The sequence below is a fragment of the Hylobates moloch genome, unplaced genomic scaffold, assembly GCF_009828535.3.
Source record: "Hylobates moloch isolate HMO894 unplaced genomic scaffold, HMol_V3 SCAFFOLD_19, whole genome shotgun sequence".
NCBI lineage: Eukaryota > Metazoa > Chordata > Mammalia > Primates > Hylobatidae > Hylobates > Hylobates moloch.
Window position 1 is genome coordinate 62,003,039 of NW_026652294.1, and position 21,706 is coordinate 62,024,744.

At 37.2% G+C, this 21,706-nt stretch overlaps 1 protein-coding gene across 3 annotated transcripts in view; it reads left to right on the forward strand.

The window, feature by feature from the left end:
* Positions 1–21,706, forward strand: part of BNC2 (basonuclin zinc finger protein 2) — a 460,343-nt gene that overhangs the window by 282,354 nt on the left and 156,283 nt on the right. For all 3 annotated transcript variants that reach the window (XM_058431774.1, XM_058431776.1, XM_058431775.1), the window contains one exon: positions 14,635–14,737. In XM_058431774.1, the coding sequence (XP_058287757.1) occupies positions 14,635–14,737 (103 nt within the window). The remainder of the gene's footprint in view (positions 1–14,634; positions 14,738–21,706) is intronic.

A 21,706-nucleotide genomic window follows, 5' to 3' on the forward strand; every position in this document is an offset into this window, starting at 1 on the left:
TACCTAGGCTTCCGTTCACAGCCATCTCTGCCTTGCAGCAAGAGAGAGTATTGAATTTCTGCTTCTTTCCTTTTGATCCTATGAAAGTTGTAAATCTCTGTAGTATGTAAGTTGTGACCTAACTCTCCAAATTACTTGAATATGGTTGACATTAAGCTCATATTCCAAGTCACTTTGCTCCACAGTTCAGTTATTTGTGGGCAGGAAGCATATTTGTTTATGAGGGAGCAGGAAGTATATTTGTTTATGTTTTTGTATTTCATAATTTCTAGCATTGTCTTTGGAGTAGTCAAGTCTTAGCAAATGAAGGGATGAATGCTTTGTGATAGGCTACATACATTTGAATGTTCAGTTGTTTTTATATGAGTGAATGGATATTGGAGAGACTAAAGTTTTGCATGTCCTTGAAGTGTACTTTTGTTGTTAATTTATTCATATTTAAGGCACAACCCTATTTAATATTTTGTGCAAAAACCAGCTTTAAGGAAATAGAAGTGAAAAATACATATTTCGATGTTTGGCTTTTTCAAAAACACAAAGCATCTCATTTAATTTCCAGGTAGAAGGAATAGGTATTGCCCAGGATATATACACTGCCTGTGAGCCAGTGCCCGCCTCTGAAGCTGTGATGAGTCTGTTTTCCTATTTTGGGTTTCAGGTACAGTATGGTAAAAGTAGCCTTTGGTGGTAGAGATGAGAATGGTGGAGGAGAACATACTCTTTTCTATAATAACAGGGAGATCTAAGGTTAGAATGTTACTAGCGTTGCCTGGAAGAATAGTAAGGCATGTGGACTTAGAAGAAGGTACTTATTTCTAGTGTATCCAAAATGTCTCTTCCCCATAGTGGTGAGTTCATTCTGCCACAGCCAAGCCTACCAGGAATGATTATCTTTTGTCTCTCTTATGTGAAGTTGGATGACTAAGGCAGTGATGTCTGAACAGCAACTTGCATATTCTGCTAGTAAATACGTGCTGGATATTTCATGTGAATTTTATAGTTTCTATTTTTAGAAAGTTGTCCCTGGAATTTGTAGATAATACTCAGTAATAGACGTTTTAGCAACTTCATCACTTTTATTTTTTAATTCACGTAATTTACAAAAGTTATGTCCACTTAAAAGCTTTATCTGCTTTTATTTTTCCCCAGTGTGATCATACTTAGAAAACCTGAGGTTAACATAAATTATATATTGATAGCCTCTTAGCAGTCTAGCAGATTTCAATTTCTTAGAAAGTTGTTATGGAACCAAAAATTTGACAGATAAATGTAAAGTGTCTAGCACGTGATGTGACTAGTAACATAGATTTTATTTCATTTCTATCAATTATGCTACTATTATGAATATTGCAGTATAAGGGTCTTACTCTTCAGGCATGCATATAGGGTCTCTTTCGTTAAGAAGCACATATACCTGCACTGAGAGACAAATTACTCATTTTCAGTCCTTAATTATTTAATGAGAAGTTTCAGTGAGATCCCAATATATAGATTTAAATCTTCAAAACTGCCCCGAAAACCAGGCACGGAGTGAAAGAATATCATCTTTATACGATAAATAAATAAATTATATTTAAAATAGATAAATTTATATTTTAAATCACAACTAGCTTTCTACAAACAGGAGCAGATTTATTTTGTACACTTAAGATTATGGGGGAAATGACATAAAAGCTCATGCAGGTAAAGCTTATGTCTTCTCATGTGTAAAACAAATGTCTAAATATATGTCTATTTGTGTCCACATACAGAGTTAAAGGACACTTTTCCATGAAATAATGCATTCCTTTAGAATTGCTGTAGATTTTCATAATTTTTTAAAAACATTTCTATTGTAACCTACATCAGAAGGGCAGCCAGCATTTTTTTGTCTGACTATACATATGCATTATAAAAAAGTGAGTCTACTGTAATTACCAGTTTGCAGAGCAAATTCCTGCAGGGTTTGTACTCTCCCCATTAGTAAAAGAGATAAGTTGAAATGTATTAAAATTTCACTGTACAACTGGGAGTTTTTGTTCACAGTAAATGTGTTAATGTTTCTTCATTGCTTGACTGTTTGTGTTTAAATTTAGGCAGCGTGCCCAACAGGGACAAAATTATAGGATAAAGCTATGTATAAAAGAAAATCCTTCGGAGAGCACCAATAAGGCTCTTTTTAAAAACAAGCAGTTACATATAATAGTACATGGCTGTAGCCACAGAGAAAAGTTTTATCTGTCTAGTTCAGAATTATTGGAATTTTTCTTTCCCTTGTGTAAAAGTTAAGAGGACCGAGCTTATGTCAATAGCTAATATACTTTGATGTAAAAACATCCATTATTTTATTCAGTGTCACTTCTATAAAAAGAAAAAGAAATGATTTCTTTTTGTTGTTCCTATGATGAAGAGAAGCTAATAGCATTTTGAGAGAGAGGTGATAGATCACATTTCCTTCCCGAGTAAAGGAATTCTTTCTTGTTAAGAATTCTAATTACAGCCTGTTATATTTTTGGAGTATTTTTCTCTGCTTTTCTTCGTTGCCATGAACTTAGTAAATACAATTATTCATGTAGATAGGCTTATTTTAAAAAAAATTAATCTACAACCACAATCACCTAGCATGAATATGTAATGAAATTCGCAAACACAGGATAAAGGCTCCTGTTTCTCTGCAGTCTAGAGAGGGCAGAAGTTGCAGTTATCTGAAAATGCTGGCTGTATAAGCTTTGGCCAGCGAGGGAATCAACTCTCCTCTTTCTCTTAAATGTTGCAAATATATTGTAGTTTTTACTGTTTACCTTTTGTAGTTTCTTCTGCCTGCTTTTCTGTTAAGTGAAAATGAAAGAATTTGCCAGTATCCATATTCTGTCCCAAATGTCTCCATAGATTCACAAATGGTGTAAAGAGGTAAAAATAAAATACAAATTTTCATTTTGCATTGTTGCTATCTTAGAAATAGGGTTTTGCAATTTACCTAGTGTGTGTAGGTATCTGGAGGGGAGAGAGAGAAAAATATGAATGTATATGTGTATGTATTTTAGTTGTTTGTATTTGTACATTCACGTACCTATAGGAAAACATAAAAAGCCCCTTGGATATTTCATACTGTATATTAGCTTTCCTTAAGAAAATATATTTTTCCCCTTGAATAGGTTGATCTCCCCTGCCCCAAGATGTTTAATTTTTATTTCTTCCTCTACACTGTTCTTTAAAACATGAATTTTTAGCCGATAGACCTTGAAGTCCTTCAGAGCCATTACTTTCTTTTGGCTAATTTGTAGAAAGGCACCATATGAAAATTGGATTTTTGATCTGATGGAGTGATTCTTGAGTTCTTATGAACCATTTATAGTCTATCAAGTAAATCCTTCTTAGTTCACGGATTATTGACCCAATGGACCATATTAGCTGCTTCGAAGCTGTTATAGCCCATTATGTTGATTCAGCTGACACACATGTGAACCCAGTCCACATGCCCAAGATGACATTAACATTGTTCTAGAAGACTTTTTTTTTCTCCATAAGGTTTTCTATTTATTTCTTAATTTTCAAGAGTTAGCTCAAAGTTCCCGACAACCATTACATAGGTCTCTTGCTTTGCTCAGTGATGTTGAAGCATTTGTTACTAGCTAGCTAGTCTGTTTTTTCCTGTCTTTCTCTTTCTGTCTGCTTTTAAAAAACATCTAATCTTTAAAAGAAAAAGGAGAATCATGTTTTTTCAGCATACTAGCACACATTTTACCTTCAGATTCACACAGATTTCATAGGAATTTGTGGGATTTCTCTGAGCATCTGAATTTAGCCCTTTGAATTTGAGAAAACCACCTTTTAGAAGAAATGGTAACATTGTATTTGTGTTTTTTAAAAATGTATTACCTGAGAGGTTTCACTTGAAAAATTCCAGTGACTCTAGCCACTGATAAAATCAAGATGTGCCTTCATTGATTCATATGAAGCGCTAATGAAGCCAGTCCAGGTCTCAGCACAGACCCCTGGGGAATCTATGACCTAACATAAATAACGTATAAGGGGCACATAGACTGTTCATTGTATCACTATTATTATTTGTAATAGGTATGATTCCTGTGCTGATACCTGCTTTTAGGTGACGAAACATATTATTTTATAATCAGAGGTAATTATGATACACAGTTAGAGGTACAATAGAAGGTATTAAAATGCTTGTTGAGATGTGTCACTGATGGACAGTCCCAAGACAGGCATAAGTAAAATGCTGTAGAATAAACCAGGTGTTCCTGGGAATATCTTGTGTCAGTGTTTTCAGATTTTGACATTTGTTAATATAACCATTTAAAGACTATAAAATACTGTGCTGGGTCACTTTCTTTATTTAAAAGTGTACCAATTTTTGGCAGAAAATCCTAGTATATATGGTTAACTGCTTACTTAGCAGTTTCTCTCACTTTTCAAGTTGCTTAAACCTTTACCCATCCCTCTCCCTTTTTGTGTAGTTTTGTTCACATCTTCTATTTGGTTATAAGCTCCTATTGGAACTGAAAACATATCTGAGGAAATCTCATTGAGGAGGAGGAGAACAAGGGGGATTATCAGGCTCCTTTCCTCCCATGCCCAGGCTGAGTGGAAAGAGCCCTGGATTAGTAGCTGTGGCCATTTAGGGACATCTCAGAGCCTCATTTCCTGCTGTTTGAAAAAATCTCTAATTTTAGGGATTTTGATGATTAAATACAAGAATGTATTTGAAGTATTATGCAAGCTTCATAGCACTGTACAAACATGGGATATTATTAGTCTTACAGTCTGTCTCAATTGGCCTGGGTAATCAGTTGTCATCTGAAATGTTAAATTCTAAAACGTAACAACTTTTCTCCCCTGTTGCTTTACTGGGGTAAATTTTATCACAAACCTAGAGGAGTAAATTTAGTTAAAAGGTCACCTACCCATGCTCTTGCTTAGGAAATGGATTGATTACAGTGCTTTGGCATTTGAAATAAGGTGGGCAGCTCCTTTTATAAAGAAGGTAAAGATTTAGAGGAACTCCTTTCTTTAGGGAGCCCTTCACATTCCATCTGGGAAGGGAAAGATACTGACTTAGGATGAGGTGTTATATTTGGCACAACTTGGGACAACTTTTGTGTTACTTCTGTACGTCTTTGCTTGGTCACCAAAGTGTGGGATCATCATGCAAATCGATCGTTCTTTCTAGGATTGGAGGTGCTTTTGAAACATACCAGAATTTAAGCTTCATCTTGTCTTGCTTCTTGCTTAATGAGGAATAGTTTCTTTGTAAAGTGCTTAAAGGTTTATAAGTCTTTTTGCATCTCATTATAAATCCTGTCCTTATTAATGTCTTCTCTATCATATTATATTAGTAATTGTTTTCATGAATGCCACAGAGAAATGTAATCACATTACCATCTTTCAAATTGCATTAGTGAAAATGAATAAAATATATATCAATGGAATACAAAATTGCTGATTCAACATTAAGATGAAATGAGATTATTGTTACTTAGCATCATCAGATACCAGAAGTGCTTTGCCTCCTTATATAAAGTTAGGTGTTCTGGTAAATATAGACTGAGTTAAAATGTGTGTTTTTCTTTTTTTAATGGCGAGCTAACCCCTTATTTTCAATTAGGTGATAGGTCTGTTCATGGAAGGACTGTTTACTTTCTATTTATGTTATTACAGCTGCGTAAGTAGCGTGTAAAATTTGTAAGTATACAGGCAATAAATGGAGTATCTTAATTGTTAAATGTTAGGTAAGAAAATAAAATGTTTTTGCCTAAATTGAAATGCCTTTTCATTTCATGTTTCTTTAATATTACTAATTGCCTAACAAAATCGCATGTATTACCATAGGCCTAATTTAATTGAAACACACACACACACACACACACACACACACACGCACACACTCCAAAGCTTGCATATGCTTTGATGCCATAGAAGCATGAGTATTTTCCTTATATAATTGGCTATATCCCGCTGTTGATTTTTACTCTGAACTTCTAAATTATTTAAATGGGATCTTTCTTATATTGATTGATAGTAGTTTGTGATAGTAGGTAATGACTATGGATGCTTATTGAAGATCTCTGTCTGGGAAAATTTATATGCCTGTGTGTGTCTCTTTCTCCCTGTTTGTATTTATATATTCACACAGTTATAGAAACATTTACACTCATATATAAACATATGCCCAGAAGTTTATGGTTTTCCCTCTTTGCCTACTCCCCCTAAGCCAAATTTGTATCTTGACTTTTGCTGAAATAATTTTTTTCATCACAGTAAATTGAGGATTTTTTTTTGGTGATATACATGACAGAATTCACCATTGTCAATTTTTAACAAATTATCTTAGAATTTTTTTAATACTTTGATATTAATATTGCTGAGCATCATAACTGAGAAGTTTTGTTTTTGTTTTGGCTTTTGCTTTTTTGCCCCGCAAATATTTGAAAGATGTACTGGATTTTCTGGATAGACTTTTTAGGTTGTTAATAAAGCTTTTTTGTGGGATGTTTAAAACCGTAGATCTTTTGACCCATGTTCTGTATCTTTCTGACTCACATCTTCCTTGTCTCCATTTGATACTTGGTTGCAAAACTCTTCAGTACAACAGGTGGATATTCTTTTACATTCATCATAGATGAGTTTTGCAGTCAAGTACAAGTGAAATTCATATGTAGTCATGTAGTTCATGCTGGTCTTAAGTAAGCTTAGTAGTTGTCCACCGTGCAAGAAAAAATGCAGAATTTTTTTGCTCAAGCTGCATTGTGACGTGGCCAGTTAGGAAGCTGATTTCTTCTACCAAGGCAGTATTATATAAATTCTGAAAATTATACAGGGAGATATTTGCTGACTTAATCACCATTACTATCATGTGAGTTTTTTAGTCTTTGTGGCAATGTTTGAAGTACTGTCTTAGCATATCATACACAACCTATATAAAAGTGCATGTTTCATCTTTTTGGTCATGTTTGTAAGATCACTCTCTGCATCCACAATGCTAGCAAGCCATTAGTTTGTTTATTGCAGTGTATCCTACGGCAATCCTGGAATAATTAGCTTTCACATTCATTACAGATAGTCTGCTATTCCAGATTTTCCTCCACTAGGATAGATGTCTTGTGTGTGTGTTTGAGATGAAGGTCTCACGCTTCCATCCAGGCTGGGAGTGCAGTGGTATGATCATGGCTTACTGCATCCTTGACCTCTGAGGCTCAAGCAATCCTCCCACCTCAGCTAGAACCACAGGTGCGTGCTACCACGCCCGGCTAATTTTTCACATTTTTATAGAGACGAGGTTTCACCATGTTGTCCAGGCTGGTCTTTGGCTCAAGCTATTTGCTCTCCTCAGCCTCCCAAATTGCTGGGATTACAGGCATGAGCCACTATTCCCTGCTAGGATAGAAATGTCTTTGAAGAACAAATTTTCTTTTTTTAAGCCAGGCATAGTGGCTCCTGCCTGTAATCCTAGCATTTTGGGAGGCCAAGGCGGGTGGATCACATGAGGTCAAGAATTCAAGAACAGCCTGGCCAACATGGTGAAACACTGTCTCCACTAAAAATACCAAAATTAGCCGGCCATGATGGTGGGTACCTGAAATCCCAGCTACTTGGGAGGCTGAGTCAGGAGGATCTCTTGAACCTGGGAGGCGGAGGTTGCAGCAAGCCAAGATTGTGCCATTGCACTCTAGCCTGGGCGACAAGAGCAAAACTGTCTCAAAAAGAAAAATAAAAAAAAATGTTTTTCCCCCATTAGAGCCTTTTATTAATTATTGTGATGCATTTTCTTTTACCACTGTACATACTGGCTAATTTTTGTGTTTTTTGTAGAGACCGGGTTTTGCCATGTTGCCCAGGCTGGTCTCGAACTCCTGGGCTCAAGCCATCCTCCTGCCTCAGCCTCCCAAAGTGCTGGGATTACAGGTTTAAGCCACCACATCTGAGTGGCTGCTTATGTTAATGTCTAGCTTTTTCTGTAATTTAATATTAATGTAGGTCATGTACTTAACTATTAAGCATTTTAAAATATTTTAAAATTTCATAATTCATATTGTAAATCTTGCTATACTCTCCAGAAATTAACAAGGGGAAAAAAGAGTTAAAAAGATTTTTAGGGCCAGGCACCGTGGCTCACGCCTGTAATTCCAGTACTTTGAGAGGCTGAGGCGGGTGGATCACGAAGTCAGGAGTTCGAGACCTGCCTGACCAACGTGGTGAAACCCTGTCTCTACTAAAAATATAAAAAATTAGCTGGATGTGGTGGTGCGTGCATGTAATCCCAGCCACTCAGGAGGCTGAGGTGGGAGAATCACTTGAACCCGGGAGGCGGAGGTTGCAGTGAGCTGAGATTGCACCACTGTACTCCAGCCTGGGCGACAAGAGTGAGATCCCGTCTCAAAAAAAAAAAAATCAAAACAAAGAAAAAACCAAAAAATGGCTTTTAGGCCAGGTGTGATGACTCACACCTGTAATCCTAGCACTTTGGGAGGCTGAGGCGGGCAAATCACTTGAGCTTAGGAGTTTGAGACTGGTCTGGGCAACATGGTGAAACCCTGTCTCTACTAAAAATGCAAAAATTAGCCAGATGAGGTGGTGTGCACCTGTAGTCCCAGCTACTTGGGAGGCTGAGGTGGGAGGATTGTTTGAGCCCAAGAGGCGGAGGTTGCAGTGAGCCAAGGTTATGCCTCTGCACTCCAGCCTGGGTAACAGAGCGAGATCTTGTCTCAGAAAAAAACAACAACAAAAATTTTTTTTAGTTATGTATGGGAGATTGGTGAAGGTTAATGAACCCATGAAGGGAGCTCCTTGTGAATAGTTGTTTTTGGTTTTGTGTGTGTGTGGAACACGAAAACCCAGAACCAGAATCAGTTTTTTCCCCTCTCATTATGATTGGTCCTTCAGAATGTGTGCTTTATGCTTCTATTTGCCCAAAGGCCATATTTTGCCTTTTTAAATCTGTGTCAGATAACTGGGGTAAGTGTCCCCAAACAACCGCTAATAGGAGTTTTATCAATTAGCCTTGTGTGTAGTTCTTTTCTGAAGTACCCTATGTATTTACTGAAACAACAATTTGTGCTTTCCTGAGAAATATGATTTGGTCAGAAGATTGGGGTTCAATTCACATAAACTTGCAGAATTGGAACCAACTGTAGAGCTAGAGACCTCAGCTTGAGTGATAACAGAACCTATCCTCTCTATTAGAGCTTTGGAATGCATCCAAAATACTTTCAAATGTACTTTTATTTAATATTCAGATATAAAAGTGTTACTGACCAAACTGATTAATTTTTTTAGTAAATTATTCTGCTTTGTATATTTTAGATGTACTTTTGAATATGAATATTTATAATTATTTTTATTGTAAGTTTTCTTTAGTTTTCTATAGGTAATGGAAATAAACTGAGTCATAATTGGGAGATTATTGTTAAGCAATTTGCAAGGTACTGGAGTAAAACAATACATTGGGAAGAATCATAAGAGAGAAAACAATCATTTAAATATAATATGTGAAAAGTTTCTTGTGGCCATAAATGGTTGTCATTTATTGAGCTTTTCCTGTTGCCAGACAGGTTAACACTTACTTTATGTTCATTATTTCATTTGAGTGTTTTGCCACTGTTGCAATGTCATTGTTACTATCATTTTACAGATGAGGAAAGGGGCTCACAGAATCATGTATTTTTAAAGTGCCTTTTGAGCATCTGTTATTTGCCACTATACATTGAAAGCTCAAGAGACATGTCTATCCTGCCCTTATGGAACTTAAATTCTAGAGGGGAAAACAGACCCGTATCGGATAATCACACCAATAAATATAATATTCACAACCTGTACTAAGCATTATGACAGATCCATTATGATACAGGAGTCTAGTAGGGAACTTGTCTTGAATGGGAGACAGGGCAGCTGCCCTGGGAAATGAGTGGTACTTGAACTCCAAAGAATAAGTAGCATTTAACAACTTAAGCAGGACTTGGAAGGAGGGAAGCTAGAGAGCATGGTATTGGAGAAGTAGGGATTGAGATTTTGGATAACAGAGGAGTCACCTGTCCAACCAAGGAGAATGGACAGCCACTGTTTTTACTCTAGTAGGCAGAATCTGACAGGAGGGTGAAAATAACTTCAGTCAAGCAAATAACGATCAACTGTGTGGATCTCTTAAGAAGAGAGAATGTTCATGGAGATAGGGAGAGAAGAGAAATGTGTAGGTTACTTAGGAGACAGTTTGAATAGTCTAGAAAAAAAGACTGGAATTATGGTAGTAACAGTGAGAGTAAAAGACAGGAAAGGAAGGGATACATAATCTTTGGAGGACGGCAGAATATCAGTGAAAACTCTGCTCTGTAACTTGCTGTGAATGGAATCGTAACTCAGGATTCTTAGCTCAACATGATGGTGCACGCCTGTAGTCCCAGCTACTGGGGAGGCTGAGGTGGGAGGATTGCTTGAACCTGAAAGGTCGAGGCTGCAGTGAGCCATGATCTCACCACTGTACTCCAGCCTGGGTGACAGAGCTAGACTCTGTCTCTTTGAAAAACACAAAAAGAAAAAAAAAGATTCCTAGTCAGTGGGATGGAGAGTTAGTTCTGATTTCTAGATCTGTGACTTTACTAGTTGATTGACTTTAGGTAACTTAGTAAATTATCTCTACCTTAGTTTCCTCTGTGAAATAAAAGCAATAGTAGTAAGAACTTTATGCTATTTTCTGAGAACTAAGAAGGCTGATGTTTGTAAACTCTCTTGCACAATGTCTGGAAAATGGAAGCTATTCAATACATCTAGCTATTATTATAATGGGTAATAATTTACTATGGTAAATAAATAAATTAAAATCCTGAGGTTTGATAGAGGAGGAATAATGAGGAGGAGATAGTCCTTCTCCAATTTATGTAAGGGTTTCTTTTATGTTCTTAGGGTCTCTCCTCTAAACTCACTGCCCCCAAACCCCAAACTATCAAGTCCTTGAGCACAGGGACACTGCCATCCACTTCCTACCACTTAAGAGGCAGTGCCTGGCTCCACAGTGATGGTTTTTGCTTAGTGATGATATTTGAAGCTGTAGGAGGGCATGAAGTTGCCAAATTAAAGAATGAAGAGCTTGGCCATGGGAAACACCTGTATTTATTTACAGTGGAGAGAAAGAGAGAGGAGAGAGCAGTTGCTGCCAGAAAAACTAGGATAGTCAGTCTCTACAGCCCAGGAATGAAGGAGAGTTAGTGCAGCAAGCTGCATCAGAGTCTGGGAGGACAAGGAGACTAGAAAAAAGGACCAGACAGGATGAGAACATTGCCTCTCAGAGAGACAGTTTCAGGCATGTGTGGGGCAGAATCTGGATTGTAGAGTTAAAATGTAGGTGGTGGTGAGGAAGTGGGAGCACTGGTTGCTGGGTGCATGGATTTCTCTTTCAAGAAGTCAATGGTAAAGGTAAGCAGAAGGAATAATTACTTTCAATAAGCTGTAGACTTAAGAAAATTTATGGTTGTTGTTATGGTTGTTCTTGGGGAGTTGGGGTATGCTGGTCATCTTCACGGCTGCCTCCATTCAGCTCATGTCTGAGAGCTTCCAACCCTCTTCTGGGCACTCGGAACGAGACCAAGCTATATGTGGTACATTCTGTGAACGACAAACTTTGAAAATGCAGGTATGAAGAAAAGAGCAGACAGTTTCCAATAATGGAAATCGAGGTAAGAATTACAAGGCACCCTTGTTAGGCTGGGTCCTGGAGGCCTGCTTTACCCAGACCTGAATACTAATCTCTGCATAGATAGGTGGGAACACTCTGAACTCTCTGCTCCTTTCTACATACCTGCATTTTCAAAGTGTGTAGTTCACAGAATATAACAGCTTGGTCTTGTCCCGAGTGCCCAGAAGAGGGTTGGAGGCACTCAGACATGAGCCGAATGGAGGCAGCCGTGAACATGCTCACAAGAATGAAAGCATATTCATTTCGACTCTTCCCAACTGTCTCCTTGTAATGCATGTACATTTTTGAGGCTTAACTGGTTTTGATAGTTTTATGATAATTTATGTTTTTTGCGTGTGGGTGAGTTGGCTAGTGATCACATTGGTTCTATTTTCTTGTGAATAAATAGTATGTCAAAGTTTTATGCTGTTTCAAAAATGTTATTTAGAATAAAACTTCCTTTGAAGCCGCAATAGTCTCTTACTCAAAATATTTATTTAGACCATATTGTTTAAATATATATAATTCCCTTAAGGGACAATTGTAGTCTATATAAATCTGAATTTAAAACAAATAGACCTTCTGGAATTCATAGATATACAAAATGGATATTCTAGTGCTTAAGTGTTTATATACAAAAGGAGTTGAGGTGTTCCAGTGTTTGTATGTTTAGGTACAAAAAGAATAGAATTCATAAAAAGGAATGATGATCTAAAAAGTTGAATTCCCAAATGTACCAAATGTGTAAAGTTATTTAGGAAGACTAAATATTTGAATCATAAACTTGTTCAGAGTAAGTGAATGAATGATTCAACCAGTAAAAAAAAATAAATACACATAAAAATAAAGCAAATCCACAGTCTCTTAATTTGTTCTGGTCTTAAATATGGCTATAATTAAAGTTGATGAAAGTGTGCTTTAAAGACAATGCAAAATTAGGATATTTTTATAAAATAATTAAATATTATCAAATTAATGATTTAAATATTTGTGTCTTTTATGCTGGAGTTTATATTAACTGTCCTTGAAATACCATCTCATTTTATTGGCCCTCCCTTGATTTTGGTAAAGCAGAGGTATTTTTTTTAAAGCATTTATGAAAGCTTTTATTATTGCACTTCAAATTATATAAATGTTTTAATGTCGACATAGTTCCCATATCTGAATTTATAATTAGATAATTTGTAAAGTTCTTGTTTTTGGTGGAAACGCTGTCCTCTAAGCTCTTTTTATTTTGGTCATAGTACAATCAAGTTTTGAGTTCATTAATTAATGAACATGTTATTTAAATAAACTATTTCTGACTTGGGATGTTCTGATGTATTTCTCAGTTAACAAATTATTGAAATTTAAATAAGAACTTCTGGAAGAAATGTTTCTCCTTATAGTCTACAGATTAATCACTTCTATATACAACAAAGTTTACAACCTAGCTACAATTGGATCATGTTGGAAGAGAGATCCTGAAATATCAGGGAGATTATACAATTAAATATTTCCCTAGTGTTAAATCGAAGCACAAATTAAAGATGGGGGTGAGGTATGAATGGAGTCTACAGTGAGGACTCCAACATCTGAAACCAAATAAGGACCCATAGATTTAATGTTAATTAATAGAAGAGAAATATTTTACACTTGCCTCATCTAAAGCATAGGTAATGGTAAAAGCCCGCTCAGTCTTATTCTCTGTGAAAGGAATTTGTCCCAATCACGTTAACAATATCCAAAATACTGCCTGTTACAAATGAGACAGTTTCTATAAAAATCCTAATGGTTACAGAAATATGAGCATCTGGAGCTGTGTGAGTGAGCATGGCTTTCAGGCACAGAGCTGCAGTTTCAGGTATCCCCATGCCCGCCCCTCCACCCCAGAATCAGTAATCATTGATTGCATCTAAATCTGCAGAGAGATCTTTTCCTGGCAGTTCAAGTAGTTACAGTAGATTGTTAATCTGCAAATGATCAGACTAAATCCCTTCTGTCTTCAGAATTTCCATGCAAATTAGAATTAACTGTATGAGATAAATTTATTAACTGTAGTCCAGGAGCGTAGGTCAGCTTTAGCACAATTCTTAAACATAGCTTTTTATTCATAAAAAGTTACACTGCATTTATGCTAATTTTCTATGTATTCATTTTATAATATTAACTGGTGAGATGGCTTTTTAAAGTGGTTATCAGGAAATGAAAGATTTTTAAGTGTGTTTTTCAGTTTTCTGCAATACAGGTATACTGTTTCAGATATAAAATATTCACATAAATGATTTTTTCTGTTCCATGTCTTCTCTAAAACCAAAATTTAAACTTATTTTCTTTCTTATGTCACCGCTGAAATAAGAGGAGGATTGTTTTGTATTTTTCAAAACAGGAACGAAAATGGAATTAATAAAAAATACTCAAGGAATTGGGATGTGATTAAATAATAACAGAAATATGTTAGGTCTTATTGAGCACAGGAGTGTCTTTAAAATATATTTGAGAGTTTAGCACAACATTTAATTGAAATTCAGCAGAGGAAAAGTAATATTCTAATAATAATATTTGTGTGCCATATTTTACTTTCACAAACATTTCACTTGAATATTATTTTGTTACAATGTATTTTTTGCTTTACTGACAAGTGGATAAATTTAAGTGGAAATATATATGAGCAGCAATATGCTTTTTTCTTTTTTGGATTTGTGATGTCATAAATCCAGTATCTTATAGAATATGTAATCCTTTAGTTTTATTCTAAGTTTGTAATTTAAAGGATACTATGAATGACCTAAAACATTGTATTAGTGAATGAGTTTTATTTTCTTTACCTTTGTTTATGAGATTTTGGTGATATCTAAATTTATTTTTAAAACTCTCCAGGCCCCTACTATCATAAAGTCTTTAAAAATGGAAGTGGGCAGTATTTATTGAAATGGTGAAAAGAGTATAGTATCTTTGAACAGATGCTGACCTTTTTTTCCTCCTTTATTTTTCAGGCCATCCGTTGCACACTGGTAAACTGCACATGTGAATGTTTTCAGCCAGGGAAGATTAACCTGAGGACTTGTGATCAGTGTAAACATGGCTGGGTGGCACATGGTGAGGAAAATCTGGGCTTTTCTTCCTGTTCTTATTATGTTCATGTTCGTGTGTGTGTGTGTGTGTGTGTGTGTGTGTGTGTGTGTGTGTGTGTGTTGTGTGTGTGTGTGTGTGTGTGTGTGTGTGTGTGTGTGTGTGTGTGTCTGTTTAGAGGAGTCACTGGCCTGGAGAAGAGAGAGGTCAGCTGTGCTCCAAGTGTTAGTTAAGATTCAGCCTGCGGCTCTCAAACAGCATATTCTCAGCTCCAAGAAGCAGCGCTAGGCAAGCAGCTCTCAGCAGAAGGCCAAGATGTTTATAGGACAGTTGGGCTGTGGAGTTCTTACTGAGCATGGGCGCAGCCAGCAAGCACCAGGCCTGATGGAAACTCAAACATACCACAGTTGGCCTTTCAGGGCCTGGACCTCAGAGGGAAGCTGGCAAATCCTCCTTGCTTGAGAACTCCTCGATGACTGCTCACCCTTGTCGTATGTGCTAGGGGCTGAGCTTATCCTTCTAGATGTTAAATGTTGTATGGTCTCAGGTGGACGAGAGAGTGAACGGGAACATTATTTGGCTGGTGTCTGAAAATATAACCTGTAAATACTCCCTTTCAGTGTGCATGGGGATTGGAGGTGGTTGACGTAGGTAGAGCGTGAGCTCTGTGTAGGTGTGTGCTGGGGTGGGGAGACCCCACGCGAAGGATATGAGTGTTGAGGGTTTTTGCCAGGTGCATAGAGCCGTTCTGTCAGTGTGCCCTGACTGAGCGTTCAGCATATTCCTGTGTATGGTTTATGTTTATTCTGTATAAGTAAAAGGAGACTTGGAAATAAGCAGACTTTTTTTTTTCCACCTCCCAGACTGTAGAATTTTAAAAGATAGGTAATATTTATAAAAAGAAATCCTGGCTTGAGATTTTTTGACAGCCCCGGGTATTGCCTCTTAAGTGGACATATTCTTCATTCCCAAGCGGTGCCAAACATCCAGTGGGTTGTATTTTTATAAATGTCATGTTATTCTAGCGAGATCTGAGGTAACAACACTGGGCTATGCCTTGAAATGCTTTTAATTTATCATGTACCTTGCTTGTGAGGGCGTGTGTGATGGAGTTGCGGGGACATTTCAGCCATGTTTCTGTGAGAGAGAGTACTCTGAGAGGAGTACCCGGGAAGGGGTATGTTTCCACCATGCAGCCACAATCCTGCAGTCCTTCGTGCCCACAGGGAGAGAGCGCTTTCCTGCTTTATTAACAAGGCCCAAATCAGCAACAGTTCTCAGTCCAGTCTTGAGCAACAGACAAGCTGCAGTTACTTCTGCAGTCTCTTTATGTTACTACATTCAATGATTTCGTCTCTCTTCGTATATTAGTTTGCTAGGGTTGCCATAACAAAATACCACAGGCTGGGTGGCTTAGACAGCAGAAATTTATATCCTCAAAGCTCTGGAGGCTAGAATTCCAAGATCAAAGTGTTGGCAGGGTTGGTTTCATTCTGAGGCTTCTCCTCCTCATTTGTAGATGGGCACCCTCACATGGTGTCTCCTCTGTGGGGGCATGCCCTGGCGTCTGCACCCTCCACCTCCCGGGTTCAAGTGGTTCTCCTTCCTCAGCCTTCTGAGTAGCTGGGATTACAGGCATGGGCCACCACGCCCAGCTAATTTTTGTATTTTTAGTAGAGACGGGTTTTCACCAGGTTGGCCAGGCTGGTCTCAAACTCCCGACCTCATGATCTGCCCGCGTCGGCCTCCCAGAGTGCTGGGATTATAGGTGTGAGCCACTGTGCCCAGCCCCTGGTGTCTTCTTGTGCATCCAAATTTCCTCTAATAAGGACACCAGTCAGATTGGATTAGGGCCCACCCTAAGGGCCTCATTTTAACTTAATCACCTCTTTAAATACCCTATATTCAAATATAGTCACTTTCTGAGGTAGTAGGGGTTATGACTTCAACATAGGAATTTTGGGGGAACACAAGCCCATAACAGTTCCCAAATATTCTTTTTTTCTCTGAAGTATTGATTTTGCTGGGTAATAGGTACAGAGCTTATATCCTAAACCCATCAGAACCATACGAATATTGGAGGCAGTATGGGTGTAGACTGTTCTGGGGTCAAATCCTGTCTCTGTCACTTCATGACCTGTAAATATCGCTGGACTTCAGTTTTCTTGTCTGTAAAATAGGATTAATAGTACCGACTTTACAGTCTTATTATGAAAATTAATGAGAAAATATATGAAGCCTTTCTAACTAATACATATTAAAAGTAAAATGGACAGTAGATGAGCACTAAAGGGGAGGCCAGTCATTAAACAAAGGGCATTTCATTCATTCACTCTCATTTTTGCCAAAGCCATCTTGTATTATCATTATCTATCTACTATGGTAGCCTTGTGAGTATAAAAGTTAACTGTATCACCAGTTTGTTTTATCTATTTAATGTCCATGTGCATGTTACATTAGTAATGTAAAGGAAAAAGCAATGTTTTTTCCTTCTTGAACAACATAAATTATTCCTGGCCAGTGATTGTTTCGAGGACTTTCTGAAGAATGTCATTTTTCACCCAACTTGAATAAGATGTTTTTGTTACACCAGACTGTGCTTTTCCTACTGTACCATTAAAAATTCTGTGTTTCTGGGATATTAATTTTGGTGTTTCTCAGACCTTAGCAAAATGTATTCTAATTCTTTCCCTTACAATTATCACCTTGACCTCTTTTTTCCCACAACAGGGAGATATCTGTATACAGCTCAAAATACATACACCCAGGCATGTGAATCCCACACTCTCCCCATTCATGAGGCCACATGCAGCAGTGAGGGGTTGGCCTCTAGCCTTGGAGTTGGCAGTGGGATGACAGCACCCACTCTTTTTGCCCCTAGCATTACAACTAATTGCTTCATTCCTTCTCCCTGCACAGAAACCCTGAAATCATGTCTCCAATTACTTCTGCTCAGAGGTGAGACACAGCATTCTTTCCGGCTGCCTTATACCATGCAGTGTCCTGGGTGTGGGGCAACGAGGAAGTGACTTGGGTTTTCTAGTATGTAATTTTCCTCTGAAATGCGTGGAACAGCAACAAAACTACCAAGATGCATTGCCCAGAATGGTTTCATGGTAGCACTGAATGCATTCTACCTGTCATTATGTCAGTAAAAAAATTTTTAATATCTACTGCTAAAAAATAACCAAATGCCAAAATCATGTATTCTCTCTAAAACAAATTTTTAGAAATTTGTCGACCTCCTTTCTTGAATAAATTATCTTTTTAACAGCATTTTCAGTTCATTCCTAAGATGTTGGATTTCATGAGTCATTATCTACCATATATATGCACATATGTGTGTCCCTGTATATGTACACACACATAAACACACACGCATTCTCTCTGTTGACTTACAGATTGCTTATTAAAGCTGCTTAAGTTGCTGACATTAGCTACTTTATAAAAATCTTTAGAAATGTGTTTTTTAAAAAATTAAAGGCTGGGCATGGTGTGCCTGACAGCCTGTAATCCCAGCACTTTGTGAGGTTGAGACAGGTGGATCGCTTGAGCCCAGGAGTTCAAGACCAACCTGGGCAACATGGCAAAATCTCGTCTCTACAAAAAATACAGAAATTAGCCCGGTGTGGTTGCATGTGCTCTTGGTCCCAACTACTTTGAAGGCTGGGGTGGGACGTTTGATTGAGCCCAAGAGGTCAAGGCTGCAGTGAGCTGAGGTCACGCCACCACATTCCAGTCTGGGTGACAGAGCAAGACTCTGTCTCAAAAATAATTAAATAAATAATAAATTAAAGAGTGATTAATTCATTATGCTGCAACACCTGGGTTTTGAAATTATTAATACTTAATGGGCTGTGTTACTTTTCACAGAGTATTTCCTTAAAATCCTTAGCACTATTGAGTTAAGGGGGGAAGGAATCTCAGAGCAGTTCTGAATATCAGTAGGTATTTCCCACTAAATTACTAAAGGATTTCCTACCTTACCACCACCCTGCCCACATTAAGGAATCTTAGCTCTTTCACTCTGATAATAGAAAGCAGGGCTTATTGAATTTACTTAAACTTTTTTTTTTCTCTTGGTAAAAGATGGCCATACATAGTCTGTAATAATTTAGTTGGTGGGCCAGAAATGGCTCAGAATTTCTAATTTTGTCAAGTCTCTGTAAAAGGACTCCAGTTTACTGCCACTACTTCACTGAAATACTATAAATACTATATTTTTTACTTTCCCTTGTTTGCTTTATCTTTTCTCTGCATTTCCTTCATTCACCTAAAACGATCTGAGTATGGCTTGAAAAACAATAACAACAAAAGTTTTTTAGAAGTTCAACTCTTTTTGGTTCAAAAGTGGCAAAATAAGATTAAGATCAGGATAAGAGCAGTAATGGGCTCCTTTTCTGGTGATGTAATTTTTTTTTTTTTCTTTTTACCCTTTGCCTCCACCCTAGAGTAGTAATTTGGCCATTCACAGAATTCGGACTTCAGCCAAATATTCTACAGAATGTTAAAAATTAGCTGATACAACTAGAATACACTCAGCATTGGGTACAGGTGGGAGTGAGTCCTACTTACCATTCTCCCTTGAAGAATACCTGCTTCTAACGGGAAGCATTACCAATAGGAGTTTGTTGTCTTTGTGAAAAAAACAGGAGCCATGATGTAAAGGTTGAGGACTGCTGCATGAAACCATTTTTAGTGGTTAATATTTGCAAGTTAGTTTTAATGTCCATAGTTTAGATGAAGACTTTATTTCTAAACCATTAAGATGAAGGTAAATAAAACTAAAAATAAGAAAGAAAACAAACTGAATTCTAAGGGGTTTTTGGAAATCTTTAATGATAATCCAGTACAACTGGAAAATTGTTTTTATCCCATGATATTTGATTTGTGTATTTGATAAAAGAAGTGGGCAGATTTTACAAAGGTAATTCATTTAGAATTTTTTTTTAAACTAGATCAGTAACTTTTTCTTCTGATGAAGCTCATTTGTTAAGACCATCTCTTTTTTGGAAAAAAAAAAACAAAAAAAAATTTAAAAAAATTCCACTGTGTCCTAGGTATGTGAGGTGAGCATTTGGCAAGAATATGAGACTTGATGAATGAAAAATACATTTTATAGCTTAATGTACCCACAGCAAATTATTTTCTTTTTTTACTTTGATTTTAAATGAAAGGATATGCCATTCCAACAAGCTGCATGAATACTAGAATTTTCATTCACTTTCAAGAGATCTGAATTAATACCAGTGTTATTTCCTTTGGCTGAGGTCTGCCTGCAAGAATGCTTGTTGCACTGGAATTTTGAGACCTTTCTTTTATTATGTTCTGCAAATGTGATTTCCTTTTACTGCATGCAGTTTGTTCGAGGAAAAGATAGTTTTACATTATTACTTTAATTATTTACTAATTAAGCCAGCTTTTTTCCTGCCCATATTTCATCCAAACTCCTCCGATTTTTTTTAATGTAAAGTAACCAGATCTGGTCCTACATCATCCAGATCATCAGTCAGTAGATATTTATTAAACCTATCTCATACTTGAAGGATTGTGCCAGGTAGCCTTCAGTTCTTCCACAGGAAATGATGAGAAGCATAAAGTTAATTTAGTTTCATATACCAACCAGCTTTATGGTTTAATGTACTGTAAGACTTAATATGCATATAACCCATTAATTGCAAACCTTTCTTTTTTTGTATTCACTAGATATAATTTTTCTTTTTTTTTTTCTCAGCATGGTTGAATTTGAATTTTCAGCTTGTACTTGATATGTCTTATCAGACCAGGGGTATTTATAGAGACCTTCACCCAAATAGAAAATATAGAATTTTTGATTGAATCTGAATATCAATAAACAATAAATGATTTTAGATATAAATATTACCATGCAAATTTAAGTGAGAGTCCTTTATGTTTATTTGCTAAATCTGGCAAGCCCATACCTAAAAGAAAATCCTATTCAGACTCAATTTGCCTAAATCCTAAATCAGGGCTATTGATCATGAGCATCTTATAATCGAAAAGGTTTTGGGCCAGGCGCGGTGGCTCACGCCTGTAATCCCAGCACTTTGGGAGGCCGAGGCAGGTGGATCAGGAGGTCAGGAGATTGAGACCATCCTGGCCAACATGGTGAAACCCCGTCTCTACTAAAAATACAAAAATTAGCTGGGTGTGGTGGCGCGTACCTGTAATCCCAGCTACTCGGGAGGCTGAAGCATGAGAATCGCTTAAACCCAGGAGGTGGAGGTTGCAGTGAGCCGAGATTGCGCCACTGCACTCCAGCATGGCGACAGAGCGAGACTCCGTCACACACACAAAAAAAGCTTTTGATTATATCAGTCCTACATTTAGAATCATGAGATCTCAGTATTTTATTTACAAATTCCTCAAGTTTGTTGGACGCATGGTAGTTTGTAAGGACTTATAAGTAAGGCAGATCAAAACAAGTAATTTTTCATTTTGTCCTATGAAAGGTCACATGTCTTTATTATTTGTCCCAGTCTATGTTCTTATAAATTGTCTAAATATCTGTGAAAGTCGTTCGTTCCCAACTGGTAACTCTCTAATATGCTCCCTGACTTGAGTCCGAAACCTAGCATAACTAAAGTAGTCCAGTCCTTTCCTTGCCAATCTCTTTTCTTCCCTAGTCTTCTGTCCTTCCCACTCCAAATAGAAATTCCTTTATCATAAGAATAAAGTATGACATTTCTGTGATATCATGCTCATTCTGAGTGACTCCACAACAGTATCCATATGATAATTTGTAAATGTGTCAAGATAAAGAGAGGAGACTAAAAAACAACTAAGTTTCGTCTGACAAAGGAAGATAATGTTCCCAGCAAGCTCTGGCTTGGAGACTATCCCAACAAAAACATTTTCTTTCGTAGAAATTTTTTTCCAGAGGGGTGTTTAGGGTTTGGTGAACAGTAGCACAGGCACTAATTTGAGTCCTCGGGGGAAGGGAACTACATGCTTAGCAGTGGCAAAGTAAGAACC